Source organism: Trachurus japonicus, chromosome 22, assembly GCF_045865225.1.
Source record: "Trachurus japonicus isolate A0001 chromosome 22, Traja_1.0".
Taxonomy (NCBI): Eukaryota; Metazoa; Chordata; class Actinopteri; order Carangiformes; family Carangidae; genus Trachurus; species Trachurus japonicus.
In genome coordinates, this window is record NC_140928.1 from 29,189,286 (window position 1) to 29,211,677 (window position 22,392).

At 47.4% G+C, this 22,392-nt stretch overlaps 1 protein-coding gene and 11 non-coding genes across 12 annotated transcripts; 11 read left to right on the forward strand and 1 right to left on the reverse strand.

Annotated features, from left to right (window-relative positions):
- Nucleotides 1-60: 60 nt before the first annotated feature.
- LOC146964316 (U2 spliceosomal RNA) lies at nt 61-246 on the reverse strand. The gene has a single exon (XR_015034957.1). It is a non-coding gene; the product is annotated as a U2 spliceosomal RNA (small nuclear RNA).
- Nucleotides 247-4,956: 4,710 nt separating this feature from the next.
- LOC146964317 (uncharacterized) lies at nt 4,957-10,280 on the forward strand. The gene is given in 9 exon segments (XM_085768122.1): nt 4,957-5,185; nt 5,304-5,684; nt 5,860-5,958; nt 6,381-6,613; nt 7,595-7,772; nt 7,882-7,975; nt 8,073-8,321; nt 8,324-8,396; nt 10,264-10,280. Coding segments are annotated over 5 exon segments (537 nt in total). The 5' UTR covers nt 4,957-5,185; nt 5,304-5,684; nt 5,860-5,958; nt 6,381-6,613; nt 7,595-7,668.
- Nucleotides 10,281-12,564: 2,284 nt separating this feature from the next.
- LOC146964318 (U2 spliceosomal RNA) lies at nt 12,565-12,755 on the forward strand. Its single transcript, XR_015034883.1, has one exon. It is a non-coding gene; the product is annotated as a U2 spliceosomal RNA (small nuclear RNA).
- A 383-nt stretch (nt 12,756-13,138) lies between these two features.
- Nucleotides 13,139-13,255, forward strand: LOC146964319 (U5 spliceosomal RNA). The gene has a single exon (XR_015035014.1). It is a non-coding gene; the product is annotated as a U5 spliceosomal RNA (small nuclear RNA).
- A 164-nt stretch (nt 13,256-13,419) lies between these two features.
- On the forward strand, nt 13,420-13,610 carry LOC146964320 (U2 spliceosomal RNA). Its single transcript, XR_015034884.1, has one exon. It is a non-coding gene; the product is annotated as a U2 spliceosomal RNA (small nuclear RNA).
- A 383-nt stretch (nt 13,611-13,993) lies between these two features.
- On the forward strand, nt 13,994-14,110 carry LOC146964321 (U5 spliceosomal RNA). The gene has a single exon (XR_015034848.1). It is a non-coding gene; the product is annotated as a U5 spliceosomal RNA (small nuclear RNA).
- A 164-nt stretch (nt 14,111-14,274) lies between these two features.
- LOC146964322 (U2 spliceosomal RNA) lies at nt 14,275-14,465 on the forward strand. Its single transcript, XR_015034885.1, has one exon. It is a non-coding gene; the product is annotated as a U2 spliceosomal RNA (small nuclear RNA).
- A 382-nt stretch (nt 14,466-14,847) lies between these two features.
- On the forward strand, nt 14,848-14,964 carry LOC146964323 (U5 spliceosomal RNA). Its single transcript, XR_015035015.1, has one exon. It is a non-coding gene; the product is annotated as a U5 spliceosomal RNA (small nuclear RNA).
- A 164-nt stretch (nt 14,965-15,128) lies between these two features.
- On the forward strand, nt 15,129-15,319 carry LOC146964324 (U2 spliceosomal RNA). Its single transcript, XR_015034886.1, has one exon. It is a non-coding gene; the product is annotated as a U2 spliceosomal RNA (small nuclear RNA).
- Nucleotides 15,320-15,702: 383 nt separating this feature from the next.
- LOC146964325 (U5 spliceosomal RNA) lies at nt 15,703-15,819 on the forward strand. The gene has a single exon (XR_015035016.1). It is a non-coding gene; the product is annotated as a U5 spliceosomal RNA (small nuclear RNA).
- Nucleotides 15,820-21,554: 5,735 nt separating this feature from the next.
- Nucleotides 21,555-21,740, forward strand: LOC146964326 (U2 spliceosomal RNA). The gene has a single exon (XR_015034958.1). It is a non-coding gene; the product is annotated as a U2 spliceosomal RNA (small nuclear RNA).
- A 383-nt stretch (nt 21,741-22,123) lies between these two features.
- LOC146964327 (U5 spliceosomal RNA) lies at nt 22,124-22,240 on the forward strand. The gene has a single exon (XR_015034849.1). It is a non-coding gene; the product is annotated as a U5 spliceosomal RNA (small nuclear RNA).
- Nucleotides 22,241-22,392: the final 152 nt, after the last annotated feature.

Sequence of the window (22,392 nt, forward strand, 5' to 3'; positions counted from 1 at the left end):
GTGCAAAGTGCCATCTGAAAGTCTGTGTTTGGCCATGGCTTGGTTTTCAACAAGGCGAGAGAAGGGTGCACCGTTCCCGGCGACACTGCAATGCCGGGTCGATGCGTGGAGTGAACGGAGCAAGCCCCTTTTTCAGCTCCCGGTGGCAAAAATCCGTTTAATATGTTGTCCTCGGGTAGAGGACATATCAGATATTAAACTGATAAGAACAGATTTTTTTCTTTCGAAAAATTTTATTGACACGTTTTTCAAACATTTTTTTTCTTCAATCAATGACATTTTTACACACAATTTCTTTCTTCTTTTTCTTTTTCTTCTTTTTTTCAGTACAATACAAGTTGGATAAAAGAAGACATGTCTACATAACAATGATAATTTAATATTTGTAAAAACAATTCATTAAAAGCTCAGTGTGTGAGGCTTTTTAAAATGTTTTACAAATAAGACATGTTTAAAAGAATGTGTGGTATTTAAAAGTTCATTGATGTGTTACTGTCCATGTGTCCATAAAATTTCATCTAAAAGTGAGTGCAGAGGTTAAAAAGCTTTCCATGGTTGTGCAGGAGCGGGGTGAGTCCCTATCAAGGCTGCCTTCCTCCGCTCCCCCAAGCCTTTTTCCTCTCGGGACTCTGTTGTGGTGCTCAGAGGAGATCCTCGCCCTCAGCTCCTTCCCAGTCCTGCCAATCCCGGAGAGTCAGGCCGCCGCTGCTGGGACCTTTTCAGTGATGTGGCTCCGGCTCCTTCGTCCGAATGGGCACAGAGGCGATTCTTCTTTGTGGCTGTGTCCTAGGCCCGCCGCCTGCAGCTTCGGCCGCTCGGACCGTCGCTGCTGCCATACGGAGCACAGCCACGGGGGGGATCTGCTTGTGCTTTCTTACCAGCAAGTTTCTGGAGGTCCAGGTGGCGTCTACTATGGCGGCGAGGGTGAGCCACTGCTTGGCGAAGACAGGTGGTGGAATGTCTTCGCGGCTCACCCCATACAGCACAAGTTGTGCTGTAAGGACCTCCCTTGCTGGTAAGTACGGGAATTGCAAGGAGCCGGCCGTTGCCCACAGATCCTCAGCAGCGCTGCACTCCCAGAGCAGGTGCCTCACCGTCTCTGGCGCGCCACAACCAGGTCGGGGGCAGGTTGCGTGTTTCGCCATGCCTCTGGAGTGCATTACGGACCTGACCGGGAGGATCTCATGGGCCACCATCCATAACAGGTCCCGGAGTCGGTTTGGGAGAGCGGAGTGGTTCACGTTGCGCCAAACTGTGGAGGGCTCGCCGAGTGCGAGCCTGCGCACAGGACTCACTGGTTCCCGCTCCTGCACAACAGATAAAAGCATACGATGGTTTGTTAAAATCTGCAACTCTTCGTGCTCTAGGTTAAAATGCTTTAAAAACGTGCAAATAAAACTGTATGCAGGTGGCAGGTTAAAAGACACAGGAACTCTAAGATCAGTGGGTAAAAACTTTTTTCTTCTTAGGTAGGTCCCCATCCAGAACCGCGTCATTGCTGCTGTCTTTGGGTTTCTGGATGGGGCCGTGGCAGCTTTCAGGTGCAGGGTGGTGTACAGGGATCCTAAAAACTGGTACAGGTCTGGCACTTCTTTTCCTCCTTTCTCCTTTGGCCGCTTCATTATTTGTCTTTGGAGTCTCTCCCACTTGGATCCCCATAAAAAATAAAAGATGGCTCGTTCCAGGTCTAAAAGCACACTCCTAGGGGGGGTAAAAACAGAACTGACAAGTAAAAGCACAGGTAAAATCACTGCTTTTATGATTAAAACTTTGCCTTCTATCGTCAGTCCTCTAAGTCCCCAGAATCCTAGTCGCTTCTTAACTTTCCCTACCACGTCCGGCCAGTTTGTACTCCCCCCCCCTTCCCTGTCAAATTTTATCCCCAGTATTTTCAGGTCAGTCTGGGTCACAGTCAGGGGAAGTCCTGTCATGTCAGTCGCTGTCCATGGGCCATAAAATTGGGCTTGCGTTTTTTCTCTATTTAGTTTGGCAACACAGTCTCACCCCTTTGCGTCAAACGGTTGACGCTTGGTCAAGGCCCCTTACGTCAATATACTGACGTGGAGGGGGTACCCTCGAGGTCGTTTCTCGACGAATAGGGCCACTCATAGACTTGAATGCAAATCCCTCATCCTCGGATTTTGACGCAGGGGGGCGGGACCGTTTCTCCCTCGACGTTGCTCCAGAATGCAAAGGGCCACTCATAGACTTGAATGCGAATCCCTCATCGTCGGATTTTGACGCAGGGGGGCGGGACCGTTTCTCCCTCGACGTTGCTCCAGAACGCAAAGGGCCACTCATAGACTTGAATGCGAATCCCCCATCGTCGGATTTTGACGAAGGGGGGCGGGACCGTTTCTCCCTCGACGTTGCTCCAGAACGCAAAGGGCCACTCATAGACTTGAATGCAAATCCCTTATCGTCGGAATCTGAGGAAGTGGGATAGGAGTCTGTATTTTTTTTTTTTTTTTTTTTGTGTAGTTGGGTTTTGTATCTGCAACTCAAAACAGTTGGGTGTCATAAATAAAACATAAATTAAATCATAAATTAGCTATCCTACTGCAGACATGTTTTGGGGGCTATTTTGGCCAAGTAGGTTAATGTTGAATTCTGCGATTAATGCAAATCACCGTTTCCTTCACTAGGACTGCTATTTATGCTGATTCCTTTCTGTTTTTGAGCAAGCCAAGCATATAAAGACTGTCTTTTTCACCGTGAACGTATTTTTGGCCTGTGCGACGCGTGACGTCACTGTGTGCGTCGCGACGCACTGATATGGACGCACCAGATTCAGTTCCCCGCGCGATTCACTGGTAAGTACAGCACAGTCTACTACCAAGAGAAATAATAAGCATTAACACCTCCATATCTATCAAGTTGTTGGCAGAAAAAACATGTTCTTGTATTTGCCCATTTCGGACCACACTGAATATGACTGACATAATACGAAGAGTCTGGTTTGCCACTCGAAGCTCTCTCTTTCTCTCCACCCGCGTGCGCGCGCACACACACACACACGCACGCACGGACACACATACACACACACACACACAGACACACGCACGCACGGACACACACACACACACACACACAGACACACGCACGCACGGACACACATACACACACACACACAGACACACGCACGCACGGACACACACACACACACACACACACACACACACACACACACACACTTCGTGAGAGAGACTTCATGTAGTTAAATGTTTGGCAAGGCAATAGCTTTGTTTTGTTGTGTTGTGTGTTGCATGAATGAACAAAAGCTGAGGTTATGCATAGTATTGTAGTATAATATCTAGTTGTGTGATCTATTCAGATTTTATTTGTTTTTCTCTGCAGGTTCCTTATTCCTATCAACAACATGGTTTACTCTAGGTCTACCACCACACAAAAAAGGCACTTTTAAGAGCCATATTTGTTTTTTTTTATCCTGTTAGTATTGTGTTGTTATCTCTTTCTCTCTCTCTTTCGCTGTCTTAACCCCACCCCCCACGCCCGACTCCCCCTCCCTTCCCCGGCTCCCCCTCCTTTCCCTCCTCCCTGTTTTGTGTTTTTGTTAGTTTTGTTTGTCTTGTCTTTTGCCCGTGTTTGTTTATAGTGTGTTTTTTACACACTTGACCATGTCTGAGCTTGACAGTCTCCTTAAGGAGATGAGCAACACCTTGAATAGGGCTCGTCTCCGAAGGGTAGATCAGCTGATACCCCAGGAAACAAAACCAACCAGTCAGCCAATGCCATCTAGCCAGCAGGAAGTAAGGTGGATTACAGTTTTTCTCGATTGCTAAGACACATTTCTCGAAAGCTTCTCTCATTTTCTCTAAACTGTGAACACAAACCCCAATTTTCAAGCTACATTCACAAAACCTCAGACTCTTCTTGCAAAACCAAACTTTCACCTCAAAACAGTTCAATCTGGTGCCCAAAACTGAACTTTGTTGTCAAATTGTGCCCCGAGTCAATCAAAATTAAAAACACTACTGAGCAGTCACTAAACACTACCTAGAAAAATAGAAAACACAATGCTCAGGACATGAAGCTGAAGAGATAAATGTTTATTGTTCACTGTAGGCTAAATGTGTGTTGCAAAACAAAAAACCTGTGCATTTACACTGTAGCACTTCTCTCCTCCCCTTTCTTTCACCTTCCTCCCTCCCTCCCCACATCCATTTCATCCCCTTTTCCTCCCTTCTTCTTTTTTCTTCCCAGTTCATCCCTCCCTCCCTCATCCTTTCTTCCTTCACCTTGTCGTCTCTCATCTTCTCCTCTTGCAAAACAAAAAACCTGTGCATTTAGCACTTGCACATAGTACAGTAAAAAAAAAAAAAAGTACAAAAACCAGAAATCCTGTGCATTTACACATAGCACTTGTACAGTACAAAAACAAACAGAAATCTTGTGCATTTAGCACTTGTATACAGTAAACCTACATAAAAATAAAGTACAAAAATATAGAAATGAGAAGTGCACAACTCAGCCACAGCATCATTTCTCTGTACTGGGTCAGGCCACAGGACTTCATCCTGAACCAGCTACAGTATATGTGCCCTCACATCATTGGACACAAGTGTGATCAATTTTGAGTTGTTGTGTTCAACCGGTGAAACTTGTGCTTTACTTGTGTTTGACTTTTGCCACCTGTGCTCAGCATTATGCAACACAGGTGCATCACAATGAAAATGTGTTGGCAAGATGTGTCTAAACAGGTGAAAAGTGCTGATGGTTTTGACAAAAGAGTGACTGATTCAATCAGTGGGTTCAGGCAACTGAGAATTTGGTTCAGGCAATAGGGTTTAGTGTTTTAGCAATTGAGAAAAACTGTAAGAGGGACAGTGATGGGAACATCATTTACGGCAGGCCCAGATCGTCCCGCAATGAAGCAGGCCTCATTACATTCATGCTGTATCTTTAGATCTAATATTACCTCTTGGAATGCAATGTATTACATAGGTCAGAAATAGACAGAAACACATTACAGTATTTGTCTGAGGTTATTATTGTATTCCTGTGCCTAGCATCAGGTAATGTTTGTATAATTTAATGGAGAAAGCAACAATTTTTTTTGCTTCAGCAGGTCCTAGTCGTAGTGGTCAGAGTGTTGGTGTATGTCATGGAGGAGCTCCAGAAACCAGTGGGGAAGTGACCAGTAATGTTCCATCTATGACTGCGGGTGTGTTCTTTTCTCAAACTGCATTGGTTCGAAACAATATGTTCATCATTATGAAATGGCAGTTTTTCATAATTATTGTTAACTATTATTTTTTTAAATTTGTGCATTGTTTTAACAGAGTCCTTTCTTCAAGAGCTTAAATGCTCACTGGGTGTTGAGGAGATATGTGAGGCTGAATCACCACCTCAAGCTAATGCCTCAACCGACTGGCTGACACGAAAGACCCTCACATCTGGGTGGTGGGCCAAAGAGAGACCCCGTCTGGTCAACACCATGGTGGCGCGTCAGCATGTGGGAAATCAGATGTGCCAGCATTGCAACATCGTTCCAGCCGTCATCCGCTGTTTTGACTGCCGACCACACCAATTCCTCTGCGAGAAGTGTGATGCCAGGGTCCATCATCTTCTGGTTTTTCATAACAGGGATTCCATGACGGATGCATTTTTTCATTCACTTCCTCCCACGACTTGTGTTGTGGAGAGGGTTCTGACCCAGTGTGGTAAGTTGTAGTTTTAGAAATGAACAGACTTAATTTATCATGGAAAACTATGGAAAACTAAATCCGATAGCCATTCAGTACATTTTGTTTAAAAAATAGCTGCTATTAAATAAACATGTAATTCTTTCATTCTCATCCGTGTGTATGTGTGTGTGTGTGTGTGTGTGTTTTCAAGAGCGTCTTGTACCTTTAGAGATGCCAAAGATATGCAGCTGTTCACAAGAGTCGTTAAGTGTCATCGCGGGACGATATATAGTTGTGGTTACAATGAATGGTAAGAACTTTGTGGTTGAGGTCAAGGTCACTTCGGTAGAAGTGCCTGCAGAATTTCACTTAATGCTATCACACCCCATATCTATTCCCACTCACTCTGTGCCACAAGTATGCAAATACAAGTCATGTTTATGTTACATCCATGCATGTTATATTCTGAAACACATTCAGGAATGTTCTTAATGCTGGAAATCCAGAAACCTCCATAGGTTGTGTGTTGATTTGACTGACTGGGCCCATCTATGTGAAGGAAAACAACCAACAAAAGTGTGACTTTCAGTAGTGTGTCTCCTTACAAAATGTTTTTTTTTTTTAAAAACTCTGGTATATGTGTTGCATTTGGGTCCTTCTACCAATTGGTTGTTAGAATGGTGCATTTTCCATCTGCCATTATAATCTGTGAGTATTTCCTTATTTTTCCAGGACGATATGATCTCAGACTGCCTCAAATCAAATGCAAGGCATGTGGGGCCACATGGAGTCCTGGAGTGGATGACTTCCTCCACAATGAGTACTGGCCTGCCACCTCTCACTGTTCCACTGTGTATGCAATGGATGTCCTTTTTTCTTTTGAGGAGCTGAAGATGGCAGCACCAGGGATGTCTGCTCAAGCCTTCCTAAAGATGCTGGATCGCCGTACTATTCGCTTTGGCCGTGTAAGTATTTGTTGTAATAACTGCGTAACACAAGAAATAGTGCTATTAGGGGATGATGATTATGATAGATCGTACACATGAACATTTGCCTGTTTAGGAAAGAGAGTTTAAATGTAGATCCTTTAAAAACAACCATAAACCTATGTTGTGTCATCGGTCATTTGCATTGAAAAAACAGATCATTCTGAAGATCTTGACTTCAACTTCATTGGCTACACACTTTGACTGATCTTCCAGTATGATTTCCTGATCTCAGATGTATTCCCATAGATTAATAGACCAAATATTGCATAGGATTAGTTTTAAACAAAATAGAAGCTGTAGTAGCCCTCTTTGTGTATAGATTTAGAATGTCACACAATATCTCATGTTTGAGTCCCCAAAACTATTGTATCCATTTCAGAGCATTTTACTGTTGTGTATTTGTGCTCTTGTTTTTATGCTGTTGTATTTGTTGTTGGTAGTAGTTTGTCCAATAATGTAAGTCAGGAAATAAGAGATGCCTTTAGTTCAGGAAGTAGTGGAGCTGTGCATAGAGTCCATTGAACTCAGTCTAAATTGCATGTCTTTCACCTCATCATTGATTAAGGTACCCTATCCTTTTCTTTCCCACAATTGAACAGTGCCTTTGTTAATGCCATTAGTAACACTTGTGCCTAGTCTGATCACATCCACCTCTTACTCCTCGCACCTTTGTGGACTGACACCCTTCATTTAATGTTTTAACTTCTCAAAGCACAGTATTATCCAATAGGCTGAACTAAAAGTTCCATCTCTCTTGCCCCATTATCTCATCCACTCATTTGGCTGCAAGGACTAAAGACTATGGTTACTGTGCAAATGTCTCAAAGTCAAAAACTTTGTGACAGTCTTTGATCACTTTTCTTGCTTCACATGCATTCAATCTCTTGAAATTGCAACTCTAGTTTTATCTGTTTTTCTGTTCTCTTTTGTTCTCTTTTACTGCACTATTTGAAACAGTGCGGAACCATCACAGCAGACAGCTTCCGTGCAAGTTTTTTGAGTGGGAGGCTGTCCGATTTGAAGTGGACAAAATGATGCAGGAGGACCATTTTGACTGTCCCGCATGCAGCCCAGACATGCTTGCGGTATCTGTTGACGGGAACCGTAAGCACTACCGTTTCAAGAGTGCAGCAAGGTGCTAACAATATCATTTGTGCATTGACAGTTCCTCATTTTGCAAATAACTGCTACAAACTGAAAATCATATTAATATTTAAAGGTTAATATATATCTGTTCTATTTAGATCGGAGGAACGAGCCATCTTTGATGGCGTCTTCATCGCGAAAGATGACGACGTTGAACAATTTGTCAGCCATGTCCATTCCTCTACTACCCATGTAAATTTGCACAACTTCATTATAATTACCTTTGAAACATGACACCCTAAAGAGGACATTGTTTGAACATGTTCACAATCTTCCATGTTTACTGTAGGTCTCTGGAAGAGGTGTCTGTGGAGGGCAGTGGTCAGCGGCACGAGAGAAATCAAAGAAATCATCCGGAAAAACAGACAAGGAAGGGTTGGAGCTAGCGGTGTGCCGACATGGAGTTTTCCTTCGTGCACTCAACATGTACAGGGGGGAGATTTTTGCTTACCCCCTGTACCTACAGAAAGACCTCTCCAGTAAGGCAGTGACATTTTTTGCAATGGATGTGGCGTGTAAATACTGGCCATACCTCCAAAGAGTCGCCGAAAAGTGCCCTGACCTTAGAGAACTCCTTGCCATGAGGCCATTCCTGTCAGTCTTCCATGCGAAAGCTCACAACTATTTATTTATTTATTTTATTTATTTATTTATTTGGTTCATTTCGGGCATGTCAATTAGTCATCATCATCACACATCATCTCAATCCAATTAATACAATACACATGACCGAAAGGGAAAGCGGGAGAAGCAAAAGCTTATCTAGTCCCGCCCCCAGTACTCACATATTCATTTTTTCTGCATGTTACATTTTTGACATAACATTCTTCCAGTATTTTCAAAATTTAACAATTTAACAATTTGACATGACATTTTTTGTTTTGTTTTGTTTGTTTTTTTTAACATGACATTTCTCAATTTTTTTTTTTTTTTTTTTTTTTCAACATTTGACATTTTGACATAATGGGTCCTAGTTTCGTCGACCAGGTGAAGTCTAGCATCAGCGCAGCTTCGCCACGCCAACGGGGTGTGGCCCAGGTCCATTTCGCAAGTTTGCTGGGCCGCGCAGTCAGACTTAGACTAGCGCAACCCCTCCCCTCGTCCCTCCCACCGGCGCAAACGGTGAAGAGGGAGGAGACAGGGCGGGAGGGAGACAGGAGGAGGAGAGAAAGGCGTGGAGTGGGTTTGACACAGCCGAGTCAGATCTTCACCAATCAAAGGAGCTCCTCTCCTCACCTTTAACTGCGCGGCGGGTGATGCGCACTGCAAGTTTGTCATTTTATACTTGGACATGGACGGAGGAGACAGCGACGCCAGAGGCCGAACCTCTCCCAGGAGGAAACAGCTGTTTTGGTCCGGAGGTCCGAGCTCAGAGTGACCAATAATGAGTTTACTAATATACTTAACCAGGATTGATCTGATACACTGAGAACCCCTGCCCAATCTAAGAAACAACTAATACACTAATAAAGAAACTCACATTTATTCAAACCCTATGTAAGCAAGATGACAGGTGTACACTAATCACAACATAAACACAGACCATGTGGATTAAATCAGCGTAAAGGACTCGCGCTCTCTCTCTCCCTCCCTCTCTCTCTCTCTCTCTCTCTCTCTCTCTCTCTCTCTCTCTGTCCGTCTCTTTTTTTCTCTTTTTTTTCTGTGATGAGATGCTGAGTATACTGTAGTAGGCTATATACTGACTATCTGATACCGAGGCTGTTGTGGTGGACTAAGAGAGAGATGATGATTTGTGTTTTGTTTTTCATTACGGCTGCGTGACGCGGTCGCTCTCCGCTAATGAATTAATAAGTAAATAAATAAATAAATAAATAAAGCGATCATCACAAGGGCAGAGTGGTATCTCAACACGGCAGCGACATGCAGTCATCCACCCTCAGTCCTGCTTGGGACATCCACAGCTGCTTTTCAGTGCCAGTTCGTCCCTGCTGTGTTAATTCAGGTGGAGTTTCCATTGCGCGTGCCACAGCCTTTGATCTCTGCTTTGATCTGACGTCAGATGTGACGGGACAATCTATATAGATATAAATTCACGTGTTGATTCCGTTAGTTGCATTAAATAGTGGTTATTGTGGATATTTATTGCATTGAAATGTGTCTGGAACTGTGGAGATCTGCCTGTGAGGTCTTGGTGACGTGTGTGCACTGCAGGTCAGTCAGCCAAACTTCCACTGCACCTGCTGCGCTTCGCTCTGCGCTGAGACTAGACCTGGTTGGAGGTGGCGAGCTTTCAGCGCAACCTCGGCGGGACATTTTCGGACAAAACTTCCACTGCACCAAGCTGAATCTGTGACGCCTCCCCCTGCTGCGCGGCCACGCCTATCTCAGCGCAGCGCGATCTGCCAATCTTCCAATCTGACTTTGCGCTAGGCTGCGCTGGTCGAAACTTGCATTAGACCGGCTGCGCTACCTTGCGCCACCTGCGCTGCGCCAGCAAACTAGGGCCCAATGTGTTGCAGCATTAGGCAGTATGTAGAGTTGAAGAAATTGAAGTCCAGCTCTAGATAGAGCATAAGGATTACGTGTCCAACCGTCATGAGCGAACAGCAGTCTCTTCTTGTTGCCAGGCATGTCACAAAAGTCACAAAGTCACAAGATGGTCCAATTGACAGAGAGCAAAGTCTGGTGTGGTCCAATTGACAGAGAGCAAAAGTCCAGTGTATTGATTATTAGTTGGGATGGTGGGATGGTGTAGGAGCCCTTTCTTCTTTTTACTCATTCTCTGCGGTTTTCGTCGCCATTTCTCTCGATTTCCTCCCGAGTTTTGGCTATGTCAGCTCGCATCAGTGACACATACTCTCGGATTGCGGATATGTCGGACCGTATCCCGACCACAGCACTCCGAGTTGTTGCGTTATCCTCCCTCGCGTCGGTCTGCTCGGTGGCGATCTTTCTCATCTTACGATACTGCATGTAGGCGCCAAAACCCAGGGCGATCATTCCAATTGTCATGAACGTGAAGATGTACACGTCCTCGACATCCTCCACATCCAGTGGGGCAAGGCAAAGGACTCTCCACTTCTCCCATCCATCCAGCATGTAGCCGGACATGAAGGTTCCGTCCGGGCATCTTGGCTCACCAGAGGCCGCACGCCTTGTTGAGAACACTCTGTCAATCGCATTCAGTGACCAGCTCAGCAACTCCATCGTGGACCAGTTGATTGGCGTTGGTGTGTCGATTAGCAGTTAGTTGAGTTCTTCACTTGACTGATTTCTCACAATTAAATCACAGTTGCATTTGTGCCCCAATTTATCATCACCCTGTTGATACTCATTATAATAACATACTACGTATTATAATAACATACTACGTACAAACTGACATTGGCCTCTGGCCACACAAGTTTCTCTGGTTCATCACATTGTTTTGGGAACACAGTGCTTTTTGTTTTTACCCCTTGTAGTCTCGATACTGTGTCTGCCGTTAGCCTCTCTGACCTTTATCAGCTCTCATGTGTCATTCTGTACCGGTCAATCGTTGAGTTTACATACTTTTTCTTGAAGACGTTAAATGTTGGTAATTTTTTTACTTCATCCTCTAGCACATTCCATAGTTTGAAGTAAGGAAAAGAGGTAAAGGTAAGGTAAATGTGAAGTAAGGATAAATGATTGCTGTTTTCGTTTTTTCCCCTGAAAATCTGAATAAGATTGTTGGTTCTTAACGGCAGGTTTTGTTTTTTAAAAGGTCAAATGGAGACTTCCGGGGTCACGTAGCTACAAGATGGCAGCCTAGTTTTGGTGCTCCCCGACCGACACAGAAAACAGCTCTAAAAAAGTTGAAAATACCCTGAACAACGAGTTGAAGCAAATATGACGGACAATAGGGCTAATAAGGGACCATATAGGAAGACCAGAAGCACCGCAGCGGTAGGAGATGAGGATGAATGGCCTCCGCTAACTCAACCTAGCCGAAGTAGCTCCCCAACGCTACACGAGGAAAATGAAGCAGAAGACACAACCCTGCACTCCATCCTAAGCGAGATAAAGGACTTCAGACGGGACAACAAACAACAACTCGCGGAGATTAAGCAGGAATTGCACAGCACCAACAACAGACTGGATGAGGCTGAGGGGAGGATAGAAGAAACTGAGACAGCAATGCAGGCCATGGCTACGCTAATGAAAAAGCTAATGAAACGGCAGGCTAGCATGGAGGCTAAGCTAACGGACCAGGAGGGGCGAGCCCGCCGGGATAATCTCCGGATACACGGCATACCTGAGAAGGAGGAGGGAGACAACATGTGCGCCTTTCTGGAGAAACTACTGAGTGATACACTGGATATCCGCGGACTCAGGATTGAACGAGCACACCGGAGCCAAGCACCTGCACCGGAGGAACCACAGGCGAGACCCCGGTCCATAATCGCAAAGTTCACGAGTTACAGAGTCAAGGAAGAAGTTATCCGCAGAGCTTGGCAGAAAAAGGCAGTGTATTACAAGAACACCCGCTTCTTCGTGGATCACGACTACCCGACCGCGGTGCTTAAGAAACGTTATGAGTACAATGAAGCGAAAAAGATCTTGAGGGAGAGAAAAATTAAATTTCAAACCCCCTATCCGGCCAAGCTACGGGTCCACTACGACGACGGCCGAGCCCTTTGAGTTTGTGAAAAGTCAATCGGCAGCGAGGGCTGCGCAGTGGAGAAGTTGGGCGGAGGGGCTATAATGCAGCCAGTCTGGCTTTTGTGTCACCGACAGGGAACCGCGTCGAGTGGGGTCCGGCCCCAGAGCTGTGCTCGGAAATCAGACGCTTGGGTCCCATCGCTTCTCGGCCTTTTGGCTAAGATCAAGTGTAGTATCTGTTCTTATCAGTTTAATATCTGATATGTCCTCTACCCGAGGACAACATATTAAACGGATTTTTGCCACCGGGAGCTGAAAAAGGGGCTTGCTCCGTTCACTCCACGCATCGACCCGGCATTGCAGTGTCGCCGGGAACGGTGCACCCTTCTCTCGCCTTGTTGAAAACCAAGCCATGGCCAAACACAGACTTTCAGATGGCACTTTGCACGTGGCTCAAAGGAAGGGCCTCAAGTGGCCTGGCAGCTTTCACCAGGTGCCGCTGGTGCTTTTGCACAAACCAGTCCAAGCAAAGTGCGTCCTCCCCAGCCCGCCTGCCTGCCTGCCAAACGTCAGACATTTCCCAGCCTGCCCAGGCTCTTATCTCCGAGACCCCGTTGGTCAGAGCCTGTGAGAGCATGGGGAGGGCTGGGGGATCGGGGGCGGCAGCTGGGATTCGGGATTCGGCACTCGGCAGGCAACCAGAAGCCAACCGCGAGGGTGGAGACTGGGACAGATAGGGTCCTGGGCTGCCTGGGAGGAGACGGGCTCTACCGACTCTGGCTTCTCTTCATAACGCACAAGTCTTTCGCCTTTTACTAAAGACTTCCGTGGAGAGGAACACCAACGAGTTCAAGCTATTTTTGGGAGGCTCTGCCGTACGGCCGAGCCCTTTGAGTTTGTGAAAAGTCAATCGGCAGCGAGGGCTGCGCAGTGGAGAAGTTGGGCGGAGGGGCTATAATGCAGCCAGTCTGGCTTTTGTGTCACCGACAGGGAACCGCGTCGAGTGGGGTCCGGCCCCAGAGCTGTGCTCGGAAATCAGACGCTTGGGTCCCATCGCTTCTCGGCCTTTTGGCTAAGATCAAGTGTAGTATCTGTTCTTATCAGTTTAATATCTGATATGTCCTCTACCCGAGGACAACATATTAAACGGATTTTTGCCACCGGGAGCTGAAAAAGGGGCTTGCTCCGTTCACTCCACGCATCGACCCGGCATTGCAGTGTCGCCGGGAACGGTGCACCCTTCTCTCGCCTTGTTGAAAACCAAGCCATGGCCAAACACAGACTTTCAGATGGCACTTTGCACGTGGCTCAAAGGAAGGGCCTCAAGTGGCCTGGCAGCTTTCACCAGGTGCCGCTGGTGCTTTTGCACAAACCAGTCCAAGCAAAGTGCGTCCTCCCCAGCCCGCCTGCCTGCCTGCCAAACGTCAGACTTTTCCCAGCCTGCCCAGGCTCTTATCTCCGAGACCCCGTTGGTCAGAGCCTGTGAGAGCATGGGGAGGGCTGGGGGATCGGGGGCGGCAGCTGGGATTCGGGATTCGGCACTCGGCAGGCAACCAGAAGCCAACCGCGAGGGTGGAGACTGGGACAGATAGGGTCCTGGGCTGCCTGGGAGGAGACGGGCTCTACCGACTCTGGCTTCTCTTCATAACGCACAAGTCTTTCGCCTTTTACTAAAGACTTCCGTGGAGAGGAACACCAACGAGTTCAAGCTATTTTTGGGAGGCTCTGCCGTACGGCCGAGTCCTTTGAGTTTGTGAAAAGTCAATCGGCAGCAAGGGCTGCGCAGTGGAGAAGTTGGGCGGAGGGGCTATAATGCAGCCAGTCTGGCTTTTGTGTCACCGACAGGGAACCGCGTCGAGTGGGGTCCGGCCCCAGAGCTGTGCTCGGAAATCAGACGCTTGGGTCCCATCGCTTCTCGGCCTTTTGGCTAAGATCAAGTGTAGTATCTGTTCTTATCAGTTTAATATCTGATATGTCCTCTACCCGAGGACAACATATTAAACGGATTTTTGCCACCGGGAGCTGAAAAAGGGGCTTGCTCCGTTCACTCCACGCATCGACCCGGCATTGCAGTGTCGCCGGGAACGGTGCACCCTTCTCTCGCTTGTTGAAAACCAAGCCATGGCCAAACACAGACTTTCAGATGGCACTTTGCACGTGGCTCAAAGGAAGGGCCTCAAGTGGCCTGGCAGCTTTCACCAGGTGCCGCTGGTGCTTTTGCACAAACCAGTCCAAGCAAAGTGCGTCCTCCCCAGCCCGCCTGCCTGCCTGCCAAACGTCAGACTTTTCCCAGCCTGCCCAGGCTCTTATCTCCGAGACCCCGTTGGTCAGAGCCTGTGAGAGCATGGGGAGGGCTGGGGGATCGGGGGCGGCAGCTGGGATTCGGGATTCGGCACTCGGCAGGCAACCAGAAGCCAACCGCGAGGGTGGAGACTGGGACAGATAGGGTCCTGGGCTGCCTGGGAGGAGACGGGCTCTACCGACTCTGGCTTCTCTTCATAACGCACAAGTCTTTCGCCTTTTACTAAAGACTTCCGTGGAGAGGAACACCAACGAGTTCAAGCTATTTTTGGGAGGCTCTGCCGTACGGCCGAGCCCTTTGAGTTTGTGAAAAGTCAATCGGCAGCGAGGGCTGCGCAGTGGAGAAGTTGGGCGGAGGGGCTATAATGCAGCCAGTCTGGCTTTTGTGTCACCGACAGGGAACCGCGTCGAGTGGGGTCCGGCCCCAGAGCTGTGCTCGGAAATCAGACGCTTGGGTCCCATCGCTTCTCGGCCTTTTGGCTAAGATCAAGTGTAGTATCTGTTCTTATCAGTTTAATATCTGATATGTCCTCTACCCGAGGACAACATATTAAACGGATTTTTGCCACCGGGAGCTGAAAAAGGGGCTTGCTCCGTTCACTCCACGCATCGACCCGGCATTGCAGTGTCGCCGGGAACGGTGCACCCTTCTCTCGCCTTGTTGAAAACCAAGCCATGGCCAAACACAGACTTTCAGATGGCACTTTGCACGTGGCTCAAAGGAAGGGCCTCAAGTGGCCTGGCAGCTTTCACCAGGTGCCGCTGGTGCTTTTGCACAAACCAGTCCAAGCAAAGTGCGTCCTCCCCAGCCCGCCTGCCTGCCTGCCAAACGTCAGACTTTTCCCAGCCTGCCCAGGCTCTTATCTCCGAGACCCCGTTGGTCAGAGCCTGTGAGAGCATGGGGAGGGCTGGGGGATCGGGGGCGGCAGCTGGGATTCGGGATTCGGCACTCGGCAGGCAACCAGAAGCCAACCGCGAGGGTGGAGACTGGGACAGATAGGGTCCTGGGCTGCCTGGGAGGAGACGGGCTCTACCGACTCTGGCTTCTCTTCATAACGCACAAGTCTTTCGCCTTTTACTAAAGACTTCCGTGGAGAGGAACACCAACGAGTTCAAGCTATTTTTGGGAGGCTCTGCCGTACGGCCGAGCCCTTTGAGTTTGTGAAAAGTCAATCGGCAGCGAGGGCTGCGCAGTGGAGAAGTTGGGCGGAGGGGCTATAATGCAGCCAGTCTGGCTTTTGTGTCACCGACAGGGAACCGCGTCGAGTGGGGTTCGGCCCCAGAGCTGTGCTCGGAAATCAGACGCTTGGGTCCCATCGCTTCTCGGCCTTTTGGCTAAGACTGCGATCACTCCCGGCGTTGCAGGAAGGTTCCCGTTCAGTGGGACTCTTCCTAGTAACTTTTGGGGGATATATTTGTCCTTGCTTGTTTTGCACGTATTGTTTGTATTGCTTGTTTTGCACATTTGCTTCTTTTGCACAATCCTAATTGCCTTACTTTTCAGTACAGTCACACAAGGTAAGTCAATTTTTTAAGTTTTACTGGTTTTACCTCGCTTCTGTTTTTTATTATTTGTTGATTTTACTTGGATTTTATTTATTTATTGATTTTGCTCTTTTACTGAGGTGCCTCCAGCCATGTCGGCTGCCCGTGCCGGCATGCGGAGGCACCACAGTGTGCGCTTTTTATTCAGGGAGGTGGATGGAAAGCTCCTGGAGATGTCCAGACTGGACTTCTCCAGGAAGCTAATTCAACAGACCCTTGGATTCAAAGCAGAATCTTTAAACTGTATTGTGACTCTGCCCTCTGGAAAAGGTTTTGACGTGAGTTTTGTGTCGGCTGCCACCTTACTAGAATTCTGGAATCGTTTCGAAAAAGTAAAGACCCAGTTTAAGGCTTTTGCTGTGGAGAAACTGACTGACAACTCCCAGAAAGTGGTGATTGTCAGGATGTTCAATGAGACAGTAAATGCTGAGGACATTTGCATATGGCTGGGGAGATATTGCACTGTCAAAGGCCAGGCTACCAAGGTGAGAGATGAGGATGGCATCTGGAATTGTGCCTGGAGGGTCCCTGTCCAGCAATGGCAGGACCCCCAGGGCTTCCAGGGCCTGAGACATCTCCCATCCATGATAGTCCTTGGAGAGAACAGGGGCTACATTCACTACCAGGGAATGCCGAAGCTGTGCCGCAAGTGTGGTGAGCATGGGCACCTGGTAGAAGCTTGCCAGAAAACTGTGTGTGGCAAATGTAGGGAAGTGGGGCATTCCTTTGAGGAATGCCCAAACAGGAGAAAATGCAACCTCTGTGGAGAGGCAACCCACCTCTTCAGAGACTGCCCAAAATCATTTGCCAACAAATTAAAAGCTCAAAGAAGGCAAGAGAACATTGATAAAAAAGAGGAAAATGGCCGACAAGAAGTGTTAATTGAAAGGGAGGGGCTGGAAAATTCAAATTTCCCGCCAAAAACTGTGATTGGAGGAGAGGAGCCCAGTGAGGCGGGAAAAGGGGAGGGGCCTGGCCTCACCCCAGCAGAGGGGGAAGAGCAGGAAAGTATGGAGAGCCAGGCAGCCGGTGAATCTGGACCCGAAACCTCCACCAGTCTCCAGATAGTGGAAGAAGGGTCCAGTGAAGCCTCCTTCCCCGACGCACAGCCCCTCCTGAAAAGAAATGTGTCAGAACTATCCAGCCCTGAGGTGGCAGAGAACTTAGAAAAGAGAGGGCGTATAGATGTTGGAACTGCCACCTCACCTGAGGAGAGGCCAAATGTCTGCTCCACAACTGACCAGTGTTCTTTTCTGACAATTTCACTTCAATCAACTCCACATGAAAGACTGGGAAATGATGCTTTCAGGAGATCAGAAACTCTAGATTCGCCCCCTAATTGTTATGAGACGCGAAATGAGCTTCTGTTACAAGATACAAAAGAGTGAAATGGACATAACCCTGGCTTTTTAAAAACTATTTAAAAAATGCAGTACCTGTTGTTTTTAATTTCCATACTCATGGCTCTCAACATTTCCACAATCAATGTGAGAAGTGTGAAGTCAAGAGTTAGAGCACAAAGTATATTTTCCTTCCTACAGTCTGTTGACTCAGATGTGTTTTTATTGCAGGAATGCAACCTGCCCTTTTTAAAACACTATAGCAAATGGGAAGGAATGTGGCCACCCGGGACCTCCCTATTCAGTGGTTCAAATGAAAACAAATCAGATGGAGTGGCCATACTTATTAAAAACCCCTTGATCTCGGTGAAGGGCAGCACTGTGGTGAAGGATGGGCGGGCTCTTTTAGCACGCCTTTCATTTATGGAAAATGATTTTAACCTTCTTAACGTCTATGGTTTTAATGACAAAAACGACGGGTATGACTTTTTAGAAGATCTGCAGTCCCACATGTTAGGTAGGGTCCCATTAGTGGTAGGAGGAGATTTTAATTGTGTTTTAAGCAAGAAGGATAGGAAAGATGCAGGGGATGATTTTAAAATAGATAAAACATCGGTTTTACTTCAAGGAATAGTTAGGGATTTTAAGCTAGTCGACTGTTTTAAAACCATGCATCCCAGAGAGGAGGGCTTCACCTGGTTCAGTGGTGATGGCACCAGAGCCTCTCGCATCGACTACTGTTTTACACGCAACTGCCCGCCCACCGATGCTAGATTAACCCCTGTTTTCTTCTCAGATCACGTTATGCTATCCTGCACCCTATCACTCTCTTCAGGTGTGACTTTAGGAAGTGGTCTGTGGAAACTCAACTGCTCTCTTTTAGAAGATAGGGAGATAGTCAGGGAATACCGAGAGCAGTACAAGGAGTGGCAGACCCTTCAAGACTTGTACCAAACACGAGCACACTGGTGGGAAATGGTGAAGGAGAGGACCCGGACTTTCTTTAGGCAGCTAGGTAAGAAAAAGAAAGATAGGGAAAACAGACACATGTTGGGACTGCAGAAAAGACTGCAGCGATATTTTTTATTAACAAGCCAGGGTTTTGATTTTAACAATGAAATTTTAGAAATAAAAAAACAAATGACAGAAATATCAGAAATTAAGAGTCGTGGAGCCATAATAAGAAGCAAAGAAAGAGAAATAGAAGAAGGGGAAAAATGCACACGCTACTTTTTTAAGAAAATAATGAGAAAACAAGGTCTTTTAACAGAATTGAAAAATAAAGAAGGTAACTTAACAACTAACACACAGGAAGTTAAAGAAACCGTGGAAAATTACTATGAAACATTGTATGAAGAAAAGGAAACAGATAAAAATGTCACCGAACAGGTTTTAGAATCAATTTCAAACAGTTTTAAAGATAGTGTGCTTTTAGAACAGGATTTTACCCTTTTAGAGTTGGATAAGTCTTTAAAACATTTTAAGAAGGGGAAGTCCCCTGGCCAAGACGGACTTCCCCTTGAGTTTTATCTGACTTTTAGGGATCTTATTGCACACGACATTTTAACTGTTTTTAACGAATTTGAAGGACTTGACCTGTTACCAGACTCTTTTAGAGTAGGGATAGTGACTTTAATACATAAAAAAGACGAAAAGACTGACCTGAAAAACTGGAGACCTGTGACTCTTTTAAACGTAGACTGCAAACTTTTTAGTAAACTTTTAGCTAGTCGTTTATCTTTGGTTTTAGGGGAGGTGATCCACCCGGATCAAGGCTGCGCCATTCCGGGGGGAAGATCACCGACAGCCTCGTACTGATCAGAGACACCATCTGTTACGCGAGAGACAGAAACATTCGACTAATAGTCCTAAATTTAGACTTTGAGAAGGCATTTGATCGGGTCTCGCACCAGTACCTTTTTAAGGTACTGCAAAAAGTGGGATTTCCTGATAGGTTTATAGCGTGGGTGGGACTGCTATACCGGGGCATCACAAGCAGAATCCTTGTTAATGGGAGCTTACCAAAGCAGTGGATATATGCTGCGGTGTCCGTCAGGGTTGTCCGTTATCTGCCCTCCTCTATGTCATCTGCGTAGAACCACTGGCGCAGATCTTGAGAAGGGACAAATGGATCAACGGGTGGCAATTCCGGAGGTAGGGGCTCTTTTATTAAGTGCCTTTTATATATGGACGATTTTAACATTGTTTGCACCGACCTTTTATCTGTTAACCGGACGCTAGACTTGACTGACTGGTTTGGGCGGGCCTCTGCTGCCAAACTAAATAGAGAAAAAACGCAAGCCCAATTTTATGGCCCATGGACAGCGACTGACATGACAGGACTTCCCCTGACTGTGACCCAGACTGACCTGAAAATACTGGGGATAAAATTTGACAGGGAAGGGGGGGGGGTACAAATTGGCCGGACGTGGTAGGGAAAGTTAAGAAGCGACTAGGATTCTGGGGACTTAGAGGACTGACGATAGAAGGCAAAGTTTTAATCATAAAAGCAGTGATTTTACCTGTGCTTTTACTTGTCAGTTCTGTTTTTACCCCCCCTAGGAGTGTGCTTTTAGACCTGGAACGAGCCATTTTTTATTTTTTATGGGGATCCAAGTGGGAGAGACTCCAAAGACAAATAATGAAGCGGCCAAAGGAGAAAGGAGGAAAAGAAGTGCCAGACCTGTACCAGTTTTTAGGATCCCTGTACACCACCCTGCACCTGAAAGCTGCTACGGCCCCATCCAGAAACCCAAAGACAGCAGCAATGACGCGGTTCTGGATGGGGACCTACCTAAGAAGAAAAAAGTTTTTACCCACTGATCTTAGAGTTCCTGTGTCTTTTAACTTGCCACCTGCATACAGTTTTATTTGCACGTTTTTAAAGCATTTTAACCTAGAGCACGAAGAGTTGCAGATTTTAACCAACCACCGTATGCTTTTATCTGTTGTGCAGGAGCGGGAACCAGTGAGTCCTGTGCGCAGGCTCGCACTCGGCGAGCCCTCCACAGTTTGGCGCAACGTGAACCACTCCGCTCTCCCAAACCGACTCCGGGACCTGTTATGGATGGTGGCCCATGAGATCCTCCCGGTCAGGTCCGTAATGCACTCCAGAGGCATGGCGAAACACGCAACCTGCCCCCGACCTGGTTGTGGCGCGCCAGAGACGGTGAGGCACCTGCTCTGGGAGTGCAGCGCTGCTGAGGATCTGTGGGCAACGGCCGGCTCCTTGCAATTCCCGTACTTACCAGCAAGGGAGGTCCTTACAGCACAACTTGTGCTGTATGGGGTGAGCCGCGAAGACATTTCACCACCTGTCTTCGCCAAGCAGTGGCTCACCCTCGCCGCCATAGTAGACGCCACCTGGACCTCCAGAAACTTGCTGGTAAGAAAGCACAAGCAGATCCCCCCCGTGGCTGTGCTCCGTATGGCAGCAGCGACGGTCCGAGCGGCCGAAGCTGCAGGCGGCGGGCCTAGGACACAGCCACAAAGAAGAATCGCCTCTGTGCCCATTCGGACGAAGGAGCCGGAGCCACATCACTGAAAAGGTCCCAGCAGCGGCGGCCTGACTCTCCGGGATTGGCAGGACTGGGAAGGAGCTGAGGGCGAGGATCTCCTCTGAGCACCACAACAGAGTCCCGAGAGGAAAAAGGCTTGGGGGAGCGGAGGAAGGCAGCCTTGATAGGGACTCACCCCGCTCCTGCACAACCATGGAAAGCTTTTAACCTCTGCACTCACTTTTAGATGAAATTTTATGGACACATGGACAGAAACACATCAATGAACTTTTAAATACCACACATTCTTTTAAACATGTCTTATTTGTAAAACATTTTAACAAGCCTCACACACTGAGCTTTTAATGAATTGTTTTTACAAATATTAAATTATCATTGTTATGTAGACATGTCTTCTTTTTATCCAACTTGTATTGTACTGAAAAAAAGAAGAAAGAAATTGTGTGTAAAAATGTCATTGATTGAAGAAAAAAATGTTTGAAAAACGTGTCAATAAAATTTTTCGAAAGAAAAAAATCTGTTCTTATCAGTTTAATATCTGATATGTCCTCTACCCGAGGACAACATATTAAACGGATTTTTGCCACCGGGAGCTGAAAAAGGGGCTTGCTCCGTTCACTCCACGCATCGACCCGGCATTGCAGTGTCGCCGGGAACGGTGCACCCTTCTCTCGCCTTGTTGAAAACCAAGCCATGGCCAAACACAGACTTTCAGATGGCACTTTGCACGTGGCTCAAAGGAAGGGCCTCAAGTGGCCTGGCAGCTTTCACCAGGTGCCGCTGGTGCTTTTGCACAAACCAGTCCAAGCAAAGTGCGTCCTCCCCAGCCCGCCTGCCTGCCTGCCAAACGTCAGACTTTTCCCAGCCTGCCCAGGCTCTTATCTCCGAGACCCCGTTGGTCAGAGCCTGTGAGAGCATGGGGAGGGCTGGGGGATCGGGGGCGGCAGCTGGGATTCGGGATTCGGCACTCGGCAGGCAACCAGAAGCCAACCGCGAGGGTGGAGACTGGGACAGATAGGGTCCTGGGCTGCCTGGGAGGAGACGGGCTCTACCGACTCTGGCTTCTCTTCATAACGCACAAGTCTTTCGCCTTTTACTAAAGACTTCCGTGGAGAGGAACACCAACGAGTTCAAGCTATTTTTGGGAGGCTCTGCCGTACGGCCGAGTCCTTTGAGTTTGTGAAAAGTCAATCGGCAGCAAGGGCTGCGCAGTGGAGAAGTTGGGCGGAGGGGCTATAATGCAGCCAGTCTGGCTTTTGTGTCACCGACAGGGAACCGCGTCGAGTGGGGTCCGGCCCCAGAGCTGTGCTCGGAAATCAGA